Raw genomic sequence first — 21579 nt, forward strand, 5'->3', positions numbered from 1 at the left:
TAATTAATTACTAGCTTCAGCAGAGCACAAACAATTACTCCAATCATCATGTTCTTCCTGTAGTTCTCACTCAGTCGTTTCTGATTGTCCTGTGGAAACTTCTAGCCAGGCTTGTAGTACTCGAGTCAGATTCGTGCCCCAATTTTAAGGACTCGTGACTCGACTTGGACTTGAGCGCTGGTGACTCAGACTCGTGCGTCAACTACATTCAGATGCGTAAATTGGAGACGAAGACTCAGATTTTTTTTTTCTTAAATCTTTTGTAACATGCCATCATAATTTGCCATAAGATATTTATATCTACATTCATTTTTGTACTAATTAAGTGCAAGAGTGTCACGCCTGTGCGTCTTGGTGCATGATAGACTCTCGGGTGCGCTCCAGACAGTGCACATCATAAACGACTCGCACCTGCACAGGATTAAAGGTGCAGTCAGTGCACCTGTATAAAAACTGAAAACGCACACACACTGCGAAGTATTGAGTTGCGTTGCTGACACATTACTGAGCCTTATTTCCTTGTTTGGTTTCCTGAGCCCTGATTTCCTGTTTCTTGTCTTTGATTCTGCCGAGTCTACGATAGCCTGTTTGTGCCTCGCTCGACCTATCGCCCGTTTCACCGTCTTACGATTTTGCCTGCCATTCTGGATTGTTTCTCCATCTTCACTTGTATTAATAAACACACCTTCTGCACTTACATCCGTCTCCCAATCATCTCTGACAATACTTCGCACTCCCTGACAAAGAGAAGCACATTCACCTGTTCATGCGTTATGTTCAGGAACAAACTAATGTTAATGGCGTTGAAACAGCCACCATCAAATAGTGCGGTTGGAGTTTTGTTCTTGGACTCGACTCAAATTTTGTTTGATGACTTGGACTTGAACACTGTGGAGTCAAGACTGGACTCGGACTTGAGGGTTAGTGACTCGACTACAACACTGCTTCTTGCTGCATTTGAATCAATGACCTGCCTTATTTCTTTGAGCCTGGAAAAAGCCTCCAGATCCAACAGCCCAAAGCAACCAACGTGTCCGGATAGGAATAACGCCAACAGTGTAATACTGATAACTGATCCTTACCAGCTGTATTAATTTGCTCACTAACATTAACCTCAGTCTTTCTGGGCAAATAATTGGAGGCAAATTGGCACACTCACCTTCACAATGTTGGGATTAGTGAAGCTCTCGTTCAGAATGTACATCTCGCTTCGGAGCTCGAGGGTGTCGATGATAAAATCCTCATCTCTGGTGGAGATCTGCATCAAGCACGTGATTCCTAAAAAACTTCTGTAGGAATGGTGCTGCGAGAGGAAGGGGGAAAAAAAAAAAAGTTTATATCGTATTTATAAAAATCCTATGCCAGAGAAAAAAGGAAAATAAAAAAATAAAAAAAATACAGCACTTTCTAATTTAAATTTTCTAATTCACTGCTATTCTTCCATGTCGCTCAATCTCTTTAATGGTGGGGGGAGAAAAAAAAATCTACAGTTTGCTTTTTCAGATTTAAATGCTGACTGTGTCTGATCTGAAGGTCACATTGTATTTCACTTTCATTAGTCTCTTGCAGTCGTGCTACACTGAAATGCAAATCACAGCCCTGAGTCATACTCGGAGACACAGCTGGAACGCAGAAGCTCTTATGTTTGACCTCACATCGTTTTACATTTTTACTGGCTCGCTGCTGCTTCACTCCTCCTGAAGAGATCAGGCAACACAGAAACTTTTCAGAACTACCACTAAAACCTACAGCAATCCCTGCCGACTGCTTTTCCACATAAAAGCAGCACCGTATGTACTGCGTTCCCCCCCCAGACAGCGTGATGGCTTTTTTGCTCCGACACAGAACGCTCTCCATTGCATTTGTCGGTGCAGAGTCATCTTCTTAAACACTTAAGACCTGATCATACCTCCAGGTCAACGGCGAACTCCGTCACCGCGTTCAGCTTCTCGTTTAAAGCAACCAGATCGTCCAGGCTGCTGATGAATTGGCAAGTTGTCTCGGCTAGATCTTTATACATCTACGCAGAAACAACGATCAAAAATCAAGACGTTGGTTTTTGATTAGTTTGGCAAAAAAAAAAAGAAACTGCGTGGCAAATTCCTGAAGATGACTCGTATGGCTACCTGTGGTTGAGGTTTACTCTTGAGACTCTCCAGCATGACAGTGTGGTCCAGCTCAAACTGGTAAGGATGAGAAAACCTGAAAGATATCGTAATATCAGAAGGGAAGGAACTATTATTAGTAAAGATATTTTATATATATTTTTTTAAATCCAGATGTGATGTTGCGCTTACATGTCTTCCATGTGCTCCTGGGTTCTCATCTGGTGGATGAAGTCAGCTAGCGCTATGGGTACATCCAAATCCTCAGGTCTCTCCTTCCGCAGGTGTTTGTTGCTAAAATCTGCACATCACAATCCGACGTTAGAAGACGTACCGATTTACAGTTCTGCATCATGTACAAGGGAGGGCTGAGAAGTTCATAGCCTGATGGAGTTATGCTTCAGAAATGAAACTTGGCATGCATTAAAATAAACCTTTCCTGATACTGTTTTGTTCATTTTCAGATAAACCCACGCTGGACAAGTAATTCAGGACTTTGAAAAGCAGCACTAGACACATTTCGTGAATATGGATAAAATTTGGCACCGTGGTGTTCTCAAATATCTGCAGAAAAAAGGAGTTAGCCCCCCAAGGACGTTCATGCCGACATGGTTTCTACATTAGTGGAGGGTGCGCCAGCTTTATCAACTATGAAAAAGCAGGCAGCTGAATTCAAGAGGGGTAGGGAGAGCCTTGAAGATGATCCAAGGTCCGGACGTCCTGCCACAGCCACCATCCAAGAAAACAAACCGATTGTGTTCACCACATGACGACAGATGACAGATGTTTAACTGTTAAATCATTTAGCTGATGCTGTAGGCATCTCCTGTGAACGAGCAGAAAACATTTTGCACAACGAACTTGGGATGCCGAAGGTTTCCGCTCGGTGGGTGCCACGGCTTTTGACGCCTGATCAAAAGCACACCAGACTGGCCACGTCATGGGCAAACTTGCCACTTTTTCAAGCAGATCCAGCCAGTTTTCTTGAACATTTCCTCACCCAAGATGACTGTTGAGTCCACCACTTCAAGCCAGAGACCAAACAGCAGTCCATGCAGTGGAAACACCAGTCTTCTCCTCCTCCAAAGGTCACGTCGTCGGCAGGGAAGGTGATGGCCTCTGTCTTCTGTGATGCAAAGGGCATGGTGTTCATTGAGAACCTTCAGAAAAGGCCAAACTATCAATGGAGAATATTATGCCAACTTGCTGAGGCAGTTGTGAAAGGCAATCAAGTCCAAACGGCCTGGAAAACTGACAAAGGGGGTCCTGCTTCACCAGGCCAACGCGCCTGCTCACAAGCCTGTGCTTGCAATGGCTGCTGTGCGTGACCGTGGCTTTGAACTGCTCGCTCACCCTCCATATTCTCCTGATTTGGCCCCATCTGACTATTTTCTCTTCCCAAACATGGGGGAAAAAAACAAACAAAAAAACCCTACTTGGCTGGGAAGCAATATCGGACCAATGATGAGATCATGCCTGCTGTTGAGGACTTTTTTTGAGCATCAGGATGAGCGCTTCTATACCATGCTTTCATCTAAACCAGGGAACAGGGGCGCTGTGGCCTCTTACTCTCGGCGTGCGCCCCCTTACCGAAATGCCGATTGAACCCCAAGTCACACTTAGGCCATGCACTTGTATACTACTGCACAACATGCAATCTTTCTCAAAACTATCTTTTCTCCGTGAAAACATCCCAGCAACACCACGTGACAATATGTCTGATCATCAAATACGTTATAATTACTCCAAAAATATTCCAATCATAGTAGATACACCGTCAGACGGTGCAAAAACGATCCGAATTGGCGGTTTCCAGACCGAGGCACCATGTTGTTGACTTGTCGCAGCTGCTCTCATGAGATTTGACATAGGTTACATACAAGATCAGCTGACTTGTAGAGCTAGATTTCTCGAAACCGAATGACCTTTCACCCACCGGCGTGGGAGCTTTTGACAGAGGTTGTTTGCGAGTTGTTTTTGACGACATGGGCATTTAAAGTAATCCCGCGGCACGAAACGGAAGAAAGTCAAAGACTGTCCGGGGCAGAAGATGATTACTTCTTTTATTCTGTCACAAAGCGGATAAAGATGTTTCCGATGGCGAGATCACGACAATCGAGGGATCGGTCTGTGCCGCGCCGCCGGTTCCGGGGCCTCATTGAAGGACGCGCCAACCGAGCGCTGTGACAGCAGCGACGTGGAATCCGTGATGGACGAAGACCAGATGTCTTGCTCTGATGAAGGCACCGAGCGTTCAATGGAAAAGCAAAATGAGAAAAAGGCCGAATTCCAGGAAAAGTTCAAGTATGTAAATTTTTTTTTAAGCATGCTTACATTTTTTGCATGGTTTCAAACTTTGTGATTTGGGTTGGATTCCAACTTTACAATGTTTACTTTTTTAGTTTCCTTTGAAAGAAAATAATTTTGCTCTGGAATTTTTTTTTCTTCATTTGGAACAACTAACTCTACCTTATTCTAGGATAAGAAAACGACAGATTTCTGTGGTGAATGTTTAATACTTTGTAAGTTTGATCCATTTGAATTATAAATTTCAATTTGAATCATGGGGAATTAGTATTATGCGTAACTTGAATGAGGTATTAGAATTTGAATTAAGTGTTTGACAGTTTTATTTCTTTTTCAATGTTAATTTCCCTCTCAAATAGCCTCAATTTCTCAAAGGCTTCGCATAGTGGAAGGGCGGGGGGGGACTCCCCCCTCCGCACCATCCCCCCGCCACGGTGAGCTCCCTCATACTAAATTTTTCTAGAAAAACCCCTGTATACCATGGGAATCCAAGTGTTGCAACACCAACGAAGGAAGTGTGTGGACCGCAGGGGAGACGATGTTGAAAAATAAATCACATTTGGTCAAATTCAACCACTGCATCAACTTTTCAGCCCACCCTCATAGATCACACTTTTCTTATGTACGCTTGAAATAGAAAAAGGTTGTTACGCCAACATAAAACGGCATCAAACTCAGCATTTTATGAATACTGTTATCAGAAATAATCGCTCATCTGACTGAAGGACTTGTGCATTTGATTGCCATTAAAAACTACAATTTGTACAGAATTTGTATCCTCATGCTACCACGTTTCTATATTCGTCCTTTTCTTTTAAGAAATCCGTCATACTTTGCATGGTGACGACATGGAAATTGATGCTTATGTAATTTTTACAGGACTTCAGAGTGGATACTCGTACCCCTTTTCCACCAAATCAGTTCCAGGGCTGGTTCAGGGCCAGTGCTGGTTCACAACTCGTTCAACTTGCGAGCCAGCTGAGAACCAGTTTGCTTTTCCATAGCTCGCGGCGCTAAGGGAAGCCACGTCATTACGTCGCTGTATACGTCAGTTACGTCACTACGTTTGCATAAACCTTGGCGCAAATATCGAAGCAAAAACACAGAAGAAGCAGCAGCAGCAACAATAATAATGGATGACTTGACGTTTGTACAGCTGCTGCTTCTTGTCGCTTAAAAATGGCGATCTTGTTATTGTTGTTGGTCTTAACAACTCCGCCCCCCCCCGCTGACATAAGTGGTTCTTTCCTCTGGCCCAGCAGAGAGTTGGTGCTAGCCTGGAACAGGTTTTTCTGGCCCCAGAGCCAGTTCTTTGTCAGTGGAAACAGAAAACCCAGTTCCAAACTAAGCACTGGCCCCGAACCAGCCCTGGAACTGCTTTGGTGGAAAAGGGGCATCAGCCCATTGCTGCTCCAGGGTGAGAAATTCCCTGCGCCCAATCAAAAGCATCACCTCCTGTTAAAGGCAGACTGCCTTTCAGATTTTTCACATTTAGGTCACAATTTTTTTTTTTAAGTGTACCGAAAGCTACCGAATTCTAAAATCACAGACTTCCAATTTTATTCCTTTTTTTCCCCCTAAAAGGACAATGAATTTAAGGCCACATGGCCCGAAATTCTCCGCTATAGACCCCTTTCACTGACATCACCCGAAACCGGAAGTAAACAGACCCTGCGCCATTTTGGAAGACCAACAAACTCGTGATTAGGGGGAAATAACGGCAGCGGTATGTGAACCCACGAGAATAAAGTGGAGTGGCAAACGGCTTAAAAACAAATCTGAGCTGTTTTATTTATGATTTATTGGCCCAACAGTAGACTTGAAAGAAACCTGTGTGAGACTTGGCAAAAAACTGTGGATATAATGGATAAGTCTGTGCATGATCTGCGGACACTTTGAGGTAAGCAAACGCAAGAAATTCAGATTTAAAACATGCTAAATTAGCCCCAAGTTGATAACTGTATGAGGAGCAAGCCTCCCAGACTTCTACAATTTAATAATAATAATAATTTAGGATGGGTTGGGGCTTGCTCTCCCTCCTATTATATAAATAAAGCATAGTTGTTGTGTAGGCATATATCATAAATACATATGTATAATGGATAAATTAACCTAAATTATGGATACCTTAATAGTAACAAAAAGTATTAATTTTTCAACTGAAAAGATATATTATTAAAAGATAAATATCAACAAGATTACCTTGGCCATAACTATGTGTAGGTTATTCTTAATAACAGCTGTAATATCACGAACCGAGCCACTAACAACATAATTGTAAGCCTGTAGCCCTTTGTAGGCTTTCAAGTCATCAGCAGTGTAGGCACTGGGTGTAAACAACAAATAGTTTACAATGTCTGGGTAGCAAACAGATGGCAGAATTGGTGTCCGGGCCTCCTTATGTTTCCATTCTCCCTTGCCGCGAGTCTTATCATATGGGTCAAACCCATCAATCACAGCCAGTTTCTCCACATACCGTGCCCTTTCTGCAGCTGGTAATGTACTCACATAACCCGAATTATCATCCATCGTGTCACTTTACTCTCGCTCGTACTTTGTTTTATATTGTGAGTGCATGTACTTGGTCTTCCAATATGGCGCCTAACAAAATCTCGCGGCGCGGTGACGTCATGCGGTAGCTCTCTATTTTTTCCTGCTTCACCGTGACCTCATTCAAGATACTACATCATGCATGACGTGGTGGGCTTTCCCTGTTCGCGCAAGGCATTGTGGGATACAAATTTGAAACAAGAGAGAACGGAGGATGTGAGTGTGCGAATGAAACGTGGAAGACCGACTAACAGAAAGCGAGAAGAAAAGACGTTATACTGCAAAGGAAAATAAATGCAGGACCAAACTAATAAAGATCGGCTGTCAACAAGCACCTCGGTGTGATCAGCTGTTCGTTTCGAGACAGAATGATGGAACCGTCAGTGCACGGTCAAGGTAAACCTGCGCATGCGCAGCACACGGACTTCCTCGGTCTGCTTGACTGCGCGAAGTGAGTGATTTCATGCGCATTATTTGCTCGGGAATCCGCTCAAATTAAATAACCTCCCAGTTACAGAAAAGAATGGCCTGATATTTTGAGAGATATTACAGAAATAAAACATCACAACGACCAAATTTCTGAAATCGAAAGGCCGTCGACTTTTTATCAATTGATGTCATTCCCATGCCTTACGATACACGTTTCTGGAATTACAAAATGGTGGATTTGACATAGATACTTTTTCCTTTGCTGTATTTCCTACATCTACTACATCCTCAAACTCACATGGAGCCAGTGGCTTTAACGCGTTGGGCTTGACGAAGATTTTAGAGATGAACGGCGTGTTGCTGTTGTCAACTTTCTCCTTGAACTTCAGCTGTGGCCGCTGAATGTTCTTCGCGTGAAGGAGGTGGAAGGTCCCGGTACTGCGATCACCTCCCTGTACAGAAGGAACATCAGGTGTTGGTCACATCTCTCTCGTGTACTAGTACACTACACCAACGAAATCCTCAAATCATAGACTCAAGTAACATTTGGCATGCTCACCTTGCGATTCCAACTGGACACAATAATTTTGGGCGGCTGATAGCCTGCAGGCATCACAGGTTCTGACCGGGTCACCCCAGAAGCCTCGTCCAACAAAATCCCCTGATGGTATTTTGAAACAAATTCAGTAGGTCATATTTGTACAGAACACCTGAACGTGCACATTGAAACAAAGAACAAACAACAGAAGAAGAAATGTGGCTCCTTGATGCTCAGGACAGTGATGGCTTGAAAATCATGTTACATGTCAGCAGATAAAGAGATGAGCAGTTACTCGTACCACTTTCTCCAGGATGACATCATTGGAATCAACCACCATGTCAAAACGCTCCTCCAGGCCAGTCAGTTTGCTCTGGTCTCGCAAGCGAGATCTGCAGCCATGGTGCTGCATCAGCTGACTCATACTGAACAGAAACAAACAGCGCCGCAAACCATTAACGATTAATTAGAGTTTTTAAATGGAGAATGGACGCCAAACATCTCCGTTCTGAAGCATTTCAAATAAAATACTGCACAATACTCACAAAACCATGGACACGCTGATGCCATACTCCTTAAAAGCAGGGATTTAAAATGTTCTAGACCTAAGCATAGTGCGCGTTGCTGCCCTAACGAACAGACGGCGCAAAGTGACAACGATCTGGATGCGTTTCGTGATTAATGATTGTTGCAAAAAATATCAACTGGACGTACAACGATAACCTGATTAAAAGATTATTAAAAAAAAAATTGTTTAACACACAGTGTGAAATCAGGCAACCTTCATACGCAGAGCAGTAATAGTGACCGTGCTCATTGTCATAAAAAATTGGTGCAAAGTTCCACAAACGCAGGGTTTCCCCCGACACAGGACTCCTGCGTATTTGACGCAGATTAGAATGGAAACATGCCCAAAGGATAAATAACTGCGTCCACGTGACGTGTTTATTTAAAAAACATCCCCCATCCATTAGTTTTTATATATTTGTCACATTTGTGTTTAGATGTCTGTGTCGTTATCCTTCACAAAAATCAATAAATGACGCTAGAAATACCAATTCTGACATCAAGCAGTTTGGCCATCTTGAGCAGTTTTCCCATAACTTAATAGTCAAATTATACCAAGTCACATATTGAGCGTGTAAACATTAGAAAGGGCTCTCCAGAAAATCCAAAGTAGCCGGGTCAAAAAAAAAAGTAGTAGGCAGTTAATGCTAAATACTAGAGGGGTCTGGGGGCACAAAAATTTTTTAAATAAATAAAATAAAAAAAATTACATGCCTCCTGAAGCACTCTCGGCTAGCAAATTACGAACCATTTCCCTGCAAAATATTTGCAAAATATGTATGAAATTTCCCCCCAGATGTGTGCACGCTTGGCTTTCTCAGTTCCCTCTGTAGTATGCTGCCTGGCTCTGCAACATAACTACATACACTACAGTGTGGTCACGCGAAACGTTATAAAAAGGTGTGCGAGCAGTTCACTTATGCGAGCACTGAGCAGTGCACTTCCTTTCCGCCGTCTTGCCGAAGTCAACGCTTGCTTACGAGTGAAGACAAAACACGACGAGTCCACCAACAGCAGCACCCTAAAGCTAAATAAACCTTTATTTCGCACTACAGCAAAATATTTCATGAGGCATCCAACTGCTTAATACTACATCGTTTACTCGTTTTAGCATCACCATCAATGAGTACCAAAAAGAGTATTATACTTGGCCTGAGGGGAAAAAATAAAATCCTATAGTTGCCTCTCGTGTCGTAGTAGAGTCACTAAACCTCGAGTCTGAATCCAGTCTTGAGTCTCCAGTGTTCAAGTCTCAATAAATTAAAGAAAAAATAAATAAAAATCTTGAGCTGAGTCATCCCAAGAATGGTTGGGAAATGGATGCAAGTGCAGAAGGTGTGTTTATTAATACAAGTGAAGACAGGTAAACAATCCAGAACGACAGGCAAAATCGTAAAACGGGCAATACGTCGAACGAGGCACAAACAGACTCGGCAGAATCAAAGATGAGAAACAGGAAATTGGGGATCAGGAAACCAAACAAGGAAATAAGGCTCGGTAATGTGTCAGCAACTCAATACTTCGCAAAGTAAATGTGTTTTCACAGTTTCTATATAGGTGCACTGATTGCACCTTAATCCTGTGCAAGTGCGAGTCGTTTACGGCACGCGCGAGAGTCCCCTCTTGGCATGCGCGCTGTCCGGAGCACGCCCGAGAGTCTATCAGATGCACGCGCCAAGACGCGCTGGTGACACTCTTGCATGAAATTAGTACAAAAACTAATGTAGATATAAATATCTTGCGCCAAATTATTATGGCATGCTACAAAAAATTAAGAAAAACCCGAGTCCTCATTTCCAATCATCAGCGCTCAAGTCCTGGACTCGAGTACTACAAGCCTGGTTGCTTCCTTGTATTCGTCACCACACGGGTACATGATACAATTTTACAGCAATTCACCGGGTCACAATAACACACTCGCAATCTGACAGGGGGAAAAGACCGAGCTGGATTAATTATCCCGCACTGTTTGCTCAATCACACCAATGATGACATTTATTCAAAGAAGGAATCATGAAAAGGTTCTCAAGAAAACTTTTTTTTTTTAGATGGATTATTTGTACATTAGATGATCTGGCCAACTTCTGCAATTTTTTTTTTTACAGAAAACAATTACAGCAAAGAAGAAACACTCATTGTTACTTATATCCTTCTCTATGGCTGAATATTTGCACGTTACATTTAATCAAGCTGATCAAAAGCAGAATGCATTATGAAGGCATGAACCTTGTGAACTGGAGTTTGATTTGTGGATGCGGTTACAAGAAAACAGCTCGTTGTTCTGACGTACCAGTGTAAAAGTCGGTCTCCTTGCACTGAACAGAAATCCTGGAAGGCTGGAAAGCTCCGATAAAAGTCGTGCTCGTCTCCTGCTTGCGGCAAACTTGCAGACGCTTTTGTCGCGGCCATGACGGAGCCCAGTCCATACTGTGAAGAGGAAGTACACACCTTAATACATAGCTGCATGTCTAAACCGCACCCTATTTACTACATCCTGCACCAGTCAATACTGTTCAGAAAGGACGAAAGGTAGTCAGTTCTTTGAAACAGAATCATGAGACTATGACGTTCCTCCACAGCATCGCTCAATTCTGATTGGTGAGGTGGTTTTGGTTAATTTTGCATCGCTAACTGACAGTAGTCCTGACTGCAATTCAAATCACAGGTTTATTTTAATGTGCTTGTTTTAATATACATGTTACCATTTCTATAGTACTGTGATAACCGAGTCATAACACTCATATGGTACTTAAAAGTGCATATCACAGGTAAATTCAGGAGCAAGATCAATGTAACTCTCCAATTTTATATTAAACTTTGGTCAAATATCGGTCACATTTTGTGCAATTTTTTTTTTACCTTGCGCAATGGAGCACTTGCATGTGACATCACAGCCGATCCAGATTGTAACAGACGCCATCTTGTCGGTCAAACGCCATATTTCCGCCTTCTACTTCTGGTTCTACCTTTTCTTCTGGAAAACCCTACTATATACAATTCTACTACAACGGCTGCGGCTATAAGCTCTCCCTACCTGTGCGCGTTTATGTTTTGTGTGTATTTTTGCGTGTTGTTCGTCTGTATCGGACTTCAATATCCACTACAACCGTATGGACTTACTGGACATTGGTTTCCAGCAGAAAATTACGGTTTGTAGTGATTTCCATCGCATGCACAACATTCCGGACGAGATAGCGAGACCAGCGGGGTCTCCGCGGATTGTTATCGGGTCTGGCAGGCGAAGGAGGCGGCGTCGGGAGCGGAAGCAAAAGCGAGGCAGCAAGCAGAGCCGGCCTGTTGACTAAGCTCAGAAAACAGCCACTCAAATCTCCACTGCTAAGCCTCTACCTCTCCAACGCCAGATCCATGGTAAACAAGACGGACGATTTGGAATTACAGCTGGAATTACCTTATTCTATTCTATAATCGGCTGGTCAGTGCTAGATACTACGGATATATCTAGTATTAGTACTCAATACTTAAGTGACTTACCCGTCCAATGAGGATTATTTTCTTGTTTACAAGATGCCGCGGCTGACAAATCCTGAATTTCTGTAAAGATAACTGTCCAGAGATTTATAAGCATGCAGTGCTTCACCACTGAACAGCGAGGGGAAGTTGATGAGGTAATTATACACATCTGGGTATTCCGCTGGCAGTTCAAAATCCACTGACACGGTTGTGAAAACTCCGTCCGGTAAGCCATAAGGGTCACTAATCTGTAGATCGTTTATTTTAGACATGTATCTAGTTATCTGTTCATTAGAAAAATGAGCCGTGTAGTCCGTCGGTTGAAATTGATCCATTCTGTACACGAGTACAGCAGTATTCAGCTGTTTTTTTTTACCGACAAGATGGCAGCTGTTAACTTTCCGGTCACATGACTGCAAGATCTCTATACCAGAAAAATTCAGTTGAAATCAAGCCTTTTAGCATTTCTGAGAGTTTTAGTTTTTCCATGGGAACCAATTCAACTTAGGAAAATTTGGAGTGGGGTTTCATGTGGGGGTCAGGGGTACGCGTCATCATCTTAAGACTCCTTTTATTATCCCCCTGGCATATAATGAAGGGATGGGGGAGATGGCTATCGCTCTGTCCATGTAAAGGTTTTAGCTTCTGAAGCATAATTCAAAAACTATGAGGAATTTTTCCACGAAATCTCAGTTATGTTAAGTGACTCGAGCAGTTGTGCCTTTTGACATTTCTGTGATTTTTATTTTTTTTGTATTTCTATGGCAACCAATTCAACTTGGGAAAATTTAGAGTGGGGTTTTATGTGGGGGCCGTGGGGATAGGTCATCTCCTGATGATTCTTGCTTTATCATCCCCCTGGCATATAACGCAGGGGATATAGCTATCGCTCTGTCCGTAAACATTTGTGCTTCTGGAGCATAATTAAAAAACGACTAAGAATTTTTTCACGAAACCTCACAGTTATGTTAAGTGACTCGAGCAGCTACGGCTTTTGACATTTTGGGATTTCTGAGAGTTTTATTTGGTCTGCATTTCCATGGCAACCAATTCAACTTGGGGGAAATTTGGAGTGCAGTTCCATGTGGGAGCCGGGAAACAGGTCGTCATCTGATGACTTTTTCAGGGCTCGACATTAATGCTTGTCCGCGATAAGTGATATTTTATATCGGACAAGTGCCAAAATACGCCGATATTTGGGTTACACATCAAATTTATCAGTTTATTCACATGATTTCCGAAGCATCTCACTTGACATAGTTTTGATGAATCGCCAGATGTTTCTATTTGGAAAGAGCGATGTGCGCATGCACAATATTCCACTTGCGAAACCAGCCAATACCGCTTCGTGTATTTGAGCTGAAAAGTAAACGGTCGTTTATGATTGGTTTTAATCGTGTCATACATGTGGATTTGTTGACATTTCTGTTGGCGGGATCATTATTCAACTGTATATTTACGGTATGTGGCAATTTCCAAATCTTTGAATTGTTGGTGTTCGTTATATAGCCGAGCGCGTGCCGGCGGGGAATGTGCGCCTGCATGCGTGTGGATTGACAGGGAGTGAGGAAAGTTATCTATGAAATACCAAGCTGTCAAATGGCTGCTAATTAGGTTATCGGCTGTATTAATTAACTCATTAGTAATGGGAGTTTAGAGATTTGAAACACAGGGCTCTATAATTTAGATATAATAATTATGGATTATTTGAAATTATTAATCATCTTTTTTTTTTACCATTAAATACCATACAGGAGCCACACTGAATAATCAGACAACAATTAATCAGTGGAGGATATATATTCAAAATTAATAATTTAAAAATGAAAATATATACGAGTGATTCCACGCTTATGGGTACTGAAATGGGGACATGAACTTATTTTTAAAAATTCACCTAAAACCATTTCTTTTTTTTACCATCAGGTCACAAAACATGTAATCTTTAATGAATGATATGTTAAAAGATAACTTTAATTTTCTGAGATGTAATAAAAACATATTTATATGCCAAAGTCAGAACGTAACAGAAGTGTTGTGGACATATATATTCTCAATTTTAACAATGTAGAATTACTTTTTGAAACATAGGAAGGTGATGTTTTAGCAAATATAATTAATAAACATGTGTAGTAGAATAAACATGCACATTCTTTCAATAAGATTAATATGGTATATAGCTAGATTGTAATTAACTTGTAACAGACGCGAGATGGACAATCGTAACAGAAGTAATGTAACAGACATCATTTTGGAACTCATAGGCTTGACTTTGGCATATAAATATGTTTTTATTACATCTCAGAAAATTAAAGTTATCTTTTAACATATCATTCATTAAAGATGACATGTTTTGTGACCTGATGGTAAAAAAAGAAATGGTTTTAGGTGAATAAGTTCATGTCCCCATTTCAGTACCCATAAGCGTGGAATCACTTATATAATTTTAATTTTTTGGTTTTCAATTTCTCATAAATAAATTAATGATTGAGGAGTCCAATTTTTTTTCTGCAGTGAAGAGATTTTTGTGTTCAAGGAATTCTGGCGAAATGATTTCTTTATTGGGTATCAAACACTTTTTTGCGATAAGTTTTGGCAATCTCACTCAAACTAGTGATATCTCATCAAGTCAAATGTTATGATAATGTTCCTTTTTGTGATATTTGTGACTGAACTGCAGAGTGCTGATCTGTGTATATATAATGGTTAGTGTTTCTGGATCTCATAGGATAGTTATTTTATTCTTAAAACTTTATGTTCATAATTTCTACTCTATTGGGATATATTGCTTCTGAACTTCAGTATAATTGGTGAATTATGGTATCAATCAGTCTGTTTTACTATATTTTTGAACTTTTGCCTCAGTATATTAAGTATTGATTACTTTTGATTCATAGATGTTGTGAATTCGGAAACAAATGCAATATAGACTGTTGGGTCACAAATAGTTTATTTGTGGGGGGGGGGGGGTTTCTCAAATATTTCTTCGGACAAGTCAACTTCACATTCGGACCAGTGTAGGAAATGGGTGCCCGCCCCACCACCCGTCGCGGTCAGTTTGCAGCAAGGGCGGAATGAATTTATAAGTTGCCAGCCCCACGGGCGGTCCCTCTTTGAGTGGGTTCATCGTTCTCTCGATATTTCATCATATTGAAGGACTTTTCAAGACATTTTCCCTAGATTCTGTTGGTTTGTTTACTGACGCGGGCGCGGCCATATTGTTTTCACTTAGAAATGAAACGAGCGCTCTGATTGGCTGTTGCTTCGGAGGTTCAGCCAATCACAGAGCTCGATACACACAGCTCAGTGAAATCCACCCCAAGTCACATCTATGTCTGCGACTTTGAAAACCAGCATCCTACCACATGAGTTTTGTCAAAATATCACATAAAATTGATTGTTAATTCTTCCAAATATCTGAAAATGTTGTATGACTACCTTGGGATAAAACGACCCGAACCAAAGACCTCTCAAAAACGAAAACAAACTGGAGAGAGAAAGAAAGCACAACAAAAATATGATAAAGATAAGAGAAGGAGAACTGTTGTGGACAGTTGGAAGCAAGAGTTTGACTGGCTGGTATCCGATGACAACAAACAAACTATCTACTGTAAGGTGTGTAGAGCTGCATATGGGCCCAAACATAGGTCACATATACATTTATATACATAACACCAGTAATAAATCTCATCTCATTATCTCTAGCCACTTTATCCTGTTCTACAGGGTCGCAGGCAAGCTGGAGCCTATCCCAGCTGACTACGGGCGAAAGGCAGGGTACACCCTGGACAAGTCGCCAGGTCATCACAGGGCTGACACATAGACACAGACAACCATTCACACTCACATTCACACCTACGGTCAATTTAGAGTCACCAGTTAACCTAACCTGCATGTCTTTGGACTGTGGGGGAAACCGGAGCACCCGGAGGAAACCCACGCGGACACGGGGAGAACATGCAAACTCCACACAGAAAGGCCCTCGCCGGCCACGGGGCTCGAACCCGGACCTTCTTGCTGTGAGGCGACAGCGCTAACCACTACACCACCATGCCGCCCCAAAATCTGAAATGTACGATAATTTCAAAGTTTTCAGTTGGTTGTCCAAAACACGCATCCCTCTCTCTCTCTCTCTCTCTCTGACCCCCAAGAATCATTTCGCAGGCTTTCCACTCAGGCGCCATCAAAAGACATACACAGATGTATGTGCTTGTGTTTCCCCGCCTGGATGTGCTTGTTTCTCCCCACTCCAATGCATCATGCAAGTGAGTTTTTTCCAAAGTCAATCTCATAAAAACAATCACGAAACCAGCTCATTAGAGACACTCTGAATGGACTTGTGCACACATCAGAGTGTGTGAGGAATGCTGGTGGGTGCCATGCCTTCAAACCGACGAACACCATGCTGCGGTCCATGATGGCATCCAATCTCTACCGTGACAGGATTACCCAACCAACAACATCTGCACAAGTGAGCGTGGCATCGGACAACGACAGCGACCTGGAGGTTGAATTCGAATCTTTCTAGTCTTATGGTAATTGTGCATTTACTCTCTTTGGCTATGTTCACACTGCAGGCTGAAGTGACTCAAATCCGATCTTTTCGCCCATATGTGACCTGTATCCGATCTTTTATTGACAATATGAATGACACAGATCCGATTTTTTCAAATCTGACCCAGGCCGTTTGGATATGTGGTCCTAATTCCGATTCTTATCCGATCTTTTCATATGCGACTTCAGTCTGAACCGCCAGGTCGCATTCATCCGACTTACACGTCATCAACAAGCCACAAACGTCACTATTCTGCGCTGAAGTAGGCGGCGGGTCTCTCAAAAAAAGCTACAACATGGCGCATAATCACGGGCGCAGATAGAGGGTGGGATTCGTCCCACCCAGATTTAAATTCACTTCGTTCGGTCCCCCCCACTTATAGGGAGGAAAAACGTCTATGCCGTCTTTCTTTGCATAAGGCAAACCTCACGGAAAAATCAAAAGACTAATTACCATTCGGTTTATTGAGGTGCACAGCAGTGTATACATAGTTGCAACAACTCACATAAAACAAAACAAAGACTGATATTCGGTTGGTTGAGCTGCGCAGACTGCACACGTTGCGAGCTCGAGCTTGGTTGCTATGGTAACCCACAACAAGTTTGACAGGCATATCGGGGTTGGTTTGCTGGCAGCTTTGTCCCCCCCAGTTTTTTGTCCCCCCCCAGTTCAAAAAACATATCTGCGCCCCTGCGCATGACATCAATGCGAGGGACGCTTCGGGCTGTGAAGGTTCTGAATCTTCTCAATGGAAGGACGCAGAGGTTAGGGAGCTGATTTCCATTTGAGGGGATGCAGCTATTCAAGCTAGACTGGATGGGTCATACCGCAACCGGGCAGTTTTACTTCCGTAAACACTGGCCATGCTCACTGCGTGTGACGTCGTTGTATCCTGCAATGCGCATGCGGAACACTTTTAGGTCGCTTTTCATTCATACTGAGGATCACATACAAGTCGCATATATTTGTTAATGTGAACGACCTCACAAAAAAATCGGATTTCACAAAAAAATCGGAATTGAGCATTAAGCCTTGCAGTGTGAACGTAGCGTTTGTGTCATAGTTTTCCCTCTACTACGGGAATATTGCGAATTACTGTTTAAAAATTTAAGTAATATTCTCTGGAAAGTAAAATACAGCTAAAATAACTATTGTATGCATTTTGTTTGTGTACGATAATTTCTCACAAAAAAAAAAACCACGATAATTTTGAGGTTTTGGTACGATACTTGCATATTTCCTATCTGGCAACACTGCTCTGGAGTGATAACACTCAGTAACTCGGATTCCACTTTTCTAAAACAGCACGTCTCGGTGTTTATCCTTTTCATCCGACAGATAAAGACGTCAAAAGGCTATTAATGATGTCGTACTGAGTCCAATTCACTCCGCGTTCTCTCTTTCACCACTTCATTTTCAGCCATTTTTGCTGGAGGAAATGGTTATGCTTCGGTTTCTGAGTTTGCTGGGCAGAAAACAGAGGACTCCCTAAAGTGAATGACGCATGATGGAATGGAATGACAGGTAGTAAATTTGAACAATAAATGGTCCCTTGTCATTCAGATTCTTACAAATGGAATAACGATTGAAATCTTTAGTTTTAGACCTCCCTAGGATAAGATAAGTGGGTGCTTGGTGGGATATCAGCTTTTACAAATGGAATGACAGGGTTTCTATATGTGGGCAATTCCATGTAAATGTCAACCTCACAGGAGATCCCAAATTTCAAACTAAACAAACTAAATAAATAAACAAATAAATAAATACATACAAATATTTTGATCACCTAATATGTCACTGTCAGTCTTTCTTATAATGTAAAACCCAAGCTAAAACCAACTTTGATCATGTACAATTCTATATTATTGCCACAAGCCACAGAAATGTATGCTAAAATCCACAAAACAGCAAAACAATAGCCATCCTAAATATTATTTAAGAACTTTGATAGTTTTAGCTGATATTTAGAGAGTTTTTCAAAGGGTTATGGTGGTTAAATTGCTGATTTTCTAAACTTATGCCATGTCTATTTCAGACGCGTCACATCCATAACGGAATTTCGTCACATCCATAACGCTGACTTTTCCTTCCGAAACTCTGCATGAAATACAAAATATTTTTTAATATTCACCTTGGACCCCTCTATCAAATGGATATCTCCATTTCGACATTAGATTTACAATTTCACAGAGTTTGATAAAAATGTACAGTCACCCAAGAAAAGTGATACTTTTTCTGTCACATCCATAACGCATCTTTTATTGGCATTTTCTGGCATGCCCTAGATGTACTATGGGAATTGTTCTTGTTCTATCACTTCTCCAGTATGGTACAGCCTTAAAATATGCAACACCTGTTTAAATACTGGGAGACAATAAAACATGCACTGGGTCATTTGTTGCCATTTTGAGTTCAAGTGTCACGTCCATAACGCTGGAATTGCTCATGTATTGACTTACTTTGAGCTAATGTTGTCAGTGATATCACCTTTTACAAATGGAATGATAAGGTTTCTAGGTGGAATGACATACTTTGAGGCAATGTTATCAGTGATATCAAATTAACAAATGGAATGACATTGTTTCTAGGGTTAGGTTATAGGTAGGGCTGCACAATATATCGAAAAAGTATCGATATCGCGATATCCTAGTTTGCGATACACATACCGCAAAAATTACTTAAATTTCGATAAAAGGCACATTTTTCTGTGCCGTCCAATCACATTTGAATGTCAACAAGCGCCGCGGGATAACTCCGCCCCCTACTGCAAAACAAGTAAAAGCCTCGTGGTGATGGCGGAAGGTGGGAGCGGTAGCAAGTGTGGTGAGACAAACTTGTGTGAGGAGGAACTGGGTTCCAAAAAAAAAAAATGCACGTCTGCTATTTGGAAGTACTTTGGATTCAGGAGGGATGACGTACTGCAAACTTGGGTACTTTGCAAGACATGTACCTGTAAAACAGTGGTGGGGCGGCTCACTGGGACAAACACTGCTGCAGCATAAAAACATAAAACCGCGTTCTCTCTCACTCTCACACACACACACTACCGCTCGCTCGCTCACTCACACACACACCACTGCTCTCTCACCCGCATGTGTTATTAACAGATTGCGTTTGAGTTTATGGTGAATCTGTGTCGCTCACCTTCATCTCCCGGGAGCCGCTGAAATTGCCATTTTGAATGCTTTATGTTAATGTAATTTTCAGTTTTTTGTTTACTTCAACATTTTCTGCCGCGCTCACTAAAATTAAAGAGATTTAAAGATGATTGATGGACACCATTGCAGGTGTAGCCATGTTTTTCCAATAAAAAATAATGTTGGAATGGAAGCGATGCATTGGGTGTTTTTTTTTAAATGCTAGATACAGGGCAGAACGGCGAGTAGAGGTAAGAAAAACAGTATATATTTAATTATCGTGATACATATCGATATCGAGATATTCAGTCATGTTATCGCATATTTTTCTGATATCATGCAGCCCTAGTTATAGGTGATATCACTGATAACATTGCCTCAAAGTATGTCATTCCACCTAAAAACACTGTCATTCCATTTGTAAAAGGGGATATCACTGATAACCTAAAAGTATGTCATTCCACTTAGAAACAATGTCATTCCATTTCATGAGCTGAAAGCATGTCATTCCACCTACATTTCAATCGTTATTCCATTTATAAGAATCTGAATGACAAGGGACCATTTATTGTTCAAATCACTAGCTGTCATTCCATTTCATGCGTCATTCACTTGAGGGAGTCCCGAAAACAGAAGCATCCGGCTGAAAGCATCTGGGATATTTTCATCATTCTGCCATATCTTTCACTCACACTATGAACAAGTGTAATTAACCAACAAAATGGCGAAAATCTTCCCATCCTGCTGTGTATTTTTTCAGTTTAGTCGCCAGTGTTTTAGCCAAATCACTGACTTGAACCAAACTTGATCATAATTTTGCCTTCTCAGGCACCAATAACAGCACTTTATCAGTGTTGAGGTTAAACAACAAGGATTATTGCTTGTATTATTATTATTGTTTAACACCTGATCTGTGACACGACTGAACATGACAAAATGAATTCAAAATCTCTCTAAATTACTACTAGCTATTAATTATTCAACTCAAACCGGACGAAAGATGGGAATCCAACATGGCGGCGAGTTGTTACCATAATGTGATGTGATGCGATTCTGAGAATGATGTTTAAAAATTCTGAGAATTTAAGTTTAGAATGTGCTCTGAAACTGCTCTACTGAGCTGCATAGAGTTCAACCTGCAAACATTTGATTTAATTCCGCGAGCTAGTCAAGTCAAATGAAAAACCCAGTCAAAAACTTCATATTCAAACCTTTTTTTTAAACCTATTCTCTTTAAACCTAAAACGACAAGTCGTAAAAATATATGTTTGATCAACTTTACATTTAAACACGGAGGCTAAACCACATGGAAATGAGGCTAAAACACACTTAAACATGAGGCTAATCTACAGGATACCATTTTTTTTTCCTCCCGCGACAGGACCGTTCTAACGAGGCCTGAAACAAAAAATAACAACACTGAAATATCGACTCACCTTAACAAAAGCATCCACGTCTTTAAAACCTGGACAAAACTCTTCTGCCTCTGAATTTGTACCATTTTTTGTAGATTTTTTACTTTCTTCAGCGCCGGCGGCGACGCCGTCGCTTGTGTACGCGTCCATGCTGACAGCTATATAATCTCGCGAGAACGCTGACGAGCACGAGGTTTTATCTTCTTCTGTAGGTCGTTCTCGAATGTCTCGTTTTCGTGTAAACACGACAGTGCCATCTGCCGGCTGAGAAAATGCACTGCTGCGTTAATGTGAAGTAAATAAAATAAAATCAGTGGAATTATTACTGTAGCTTTTTGAATAAGACGATTTATGAATAATCAGCAACATAATATATGGCTTGCCAAATATTTCAGATATAATTATATTCAAGTAGAGGAAGCCCTTTTCCATGGCATCTCATGGGACATAGCAACTTATTTACATTCAGTTAGCCATTTTTATTGCTTACCTATTTCACATCTCA

The 21579-nt window shown here is 41.4% G+C and overlaps 1 protein-coding gene across 3 annotated transcripts in view; it reads right to left on the reverse strand.

Annotated features, from left to right (window-relative positions):
- Window positions 1-21237, reverse strand: part of exosc10 (exosome component 10) — a 285760-nt gene extending 264523 nt beyond the window's left edge. For all 3 annotated transcript variants that reach the window (XM_060931529.1, XM_060931528.1, XM_060931527.1), the window contains exons 1-9: window positions 21096-21237; window positions 10787-10923; window positions 8231-8354; window positions 7951-8052; window positions 7690-7843; window positions 2298-2406; window positions 2127-2202; window positions 1910-2020; window positions 1160-1303 (exon numbers count right to left, since the gene is read on the reverse strand). In XM_060931529.1, the coding sequence (XP_060787512.1) occupies window positions 1160-1303; window positions 1910-2020; window positions 2127-2202; window positions 2298-2406; window positions 7690-7843; window positions 7951-8052; window positions 8231-8354; window positions 10787-10923; window positions 21096-21224 (1086 nt within the window). In that variant the 5' untranslated portion in view covers window positions 21225-21237. The remainder of the gene's footprint in view (window positions 1-1159; window positions 1304-1909; window positions 2021-2126; window positions 2203-2297; window positions 2407-7689; window positions 7844-7950; window positions 8053-8230; window positions 8355-10786; window positions 10924-21095) is intronic.
- Window positions 21238-21579: the final 342 nt, after the last annotated feature.

This window comes from Neoarius graeffei, chromosome 10, assembly GCF_027579695.1.
Source record: "Neoarius graeffei isolate fNeoGra1 chromosome 10, fNeoGra1.pri, whole genome shotgun sequence".
NCBI classification, from domain to species: domain Eukaryota; kingdom Metazoa; phylum Chordata; class Actinopteri; order Siluriformes; family Ariidae; genus Neoarius; species Neoarius graeffei.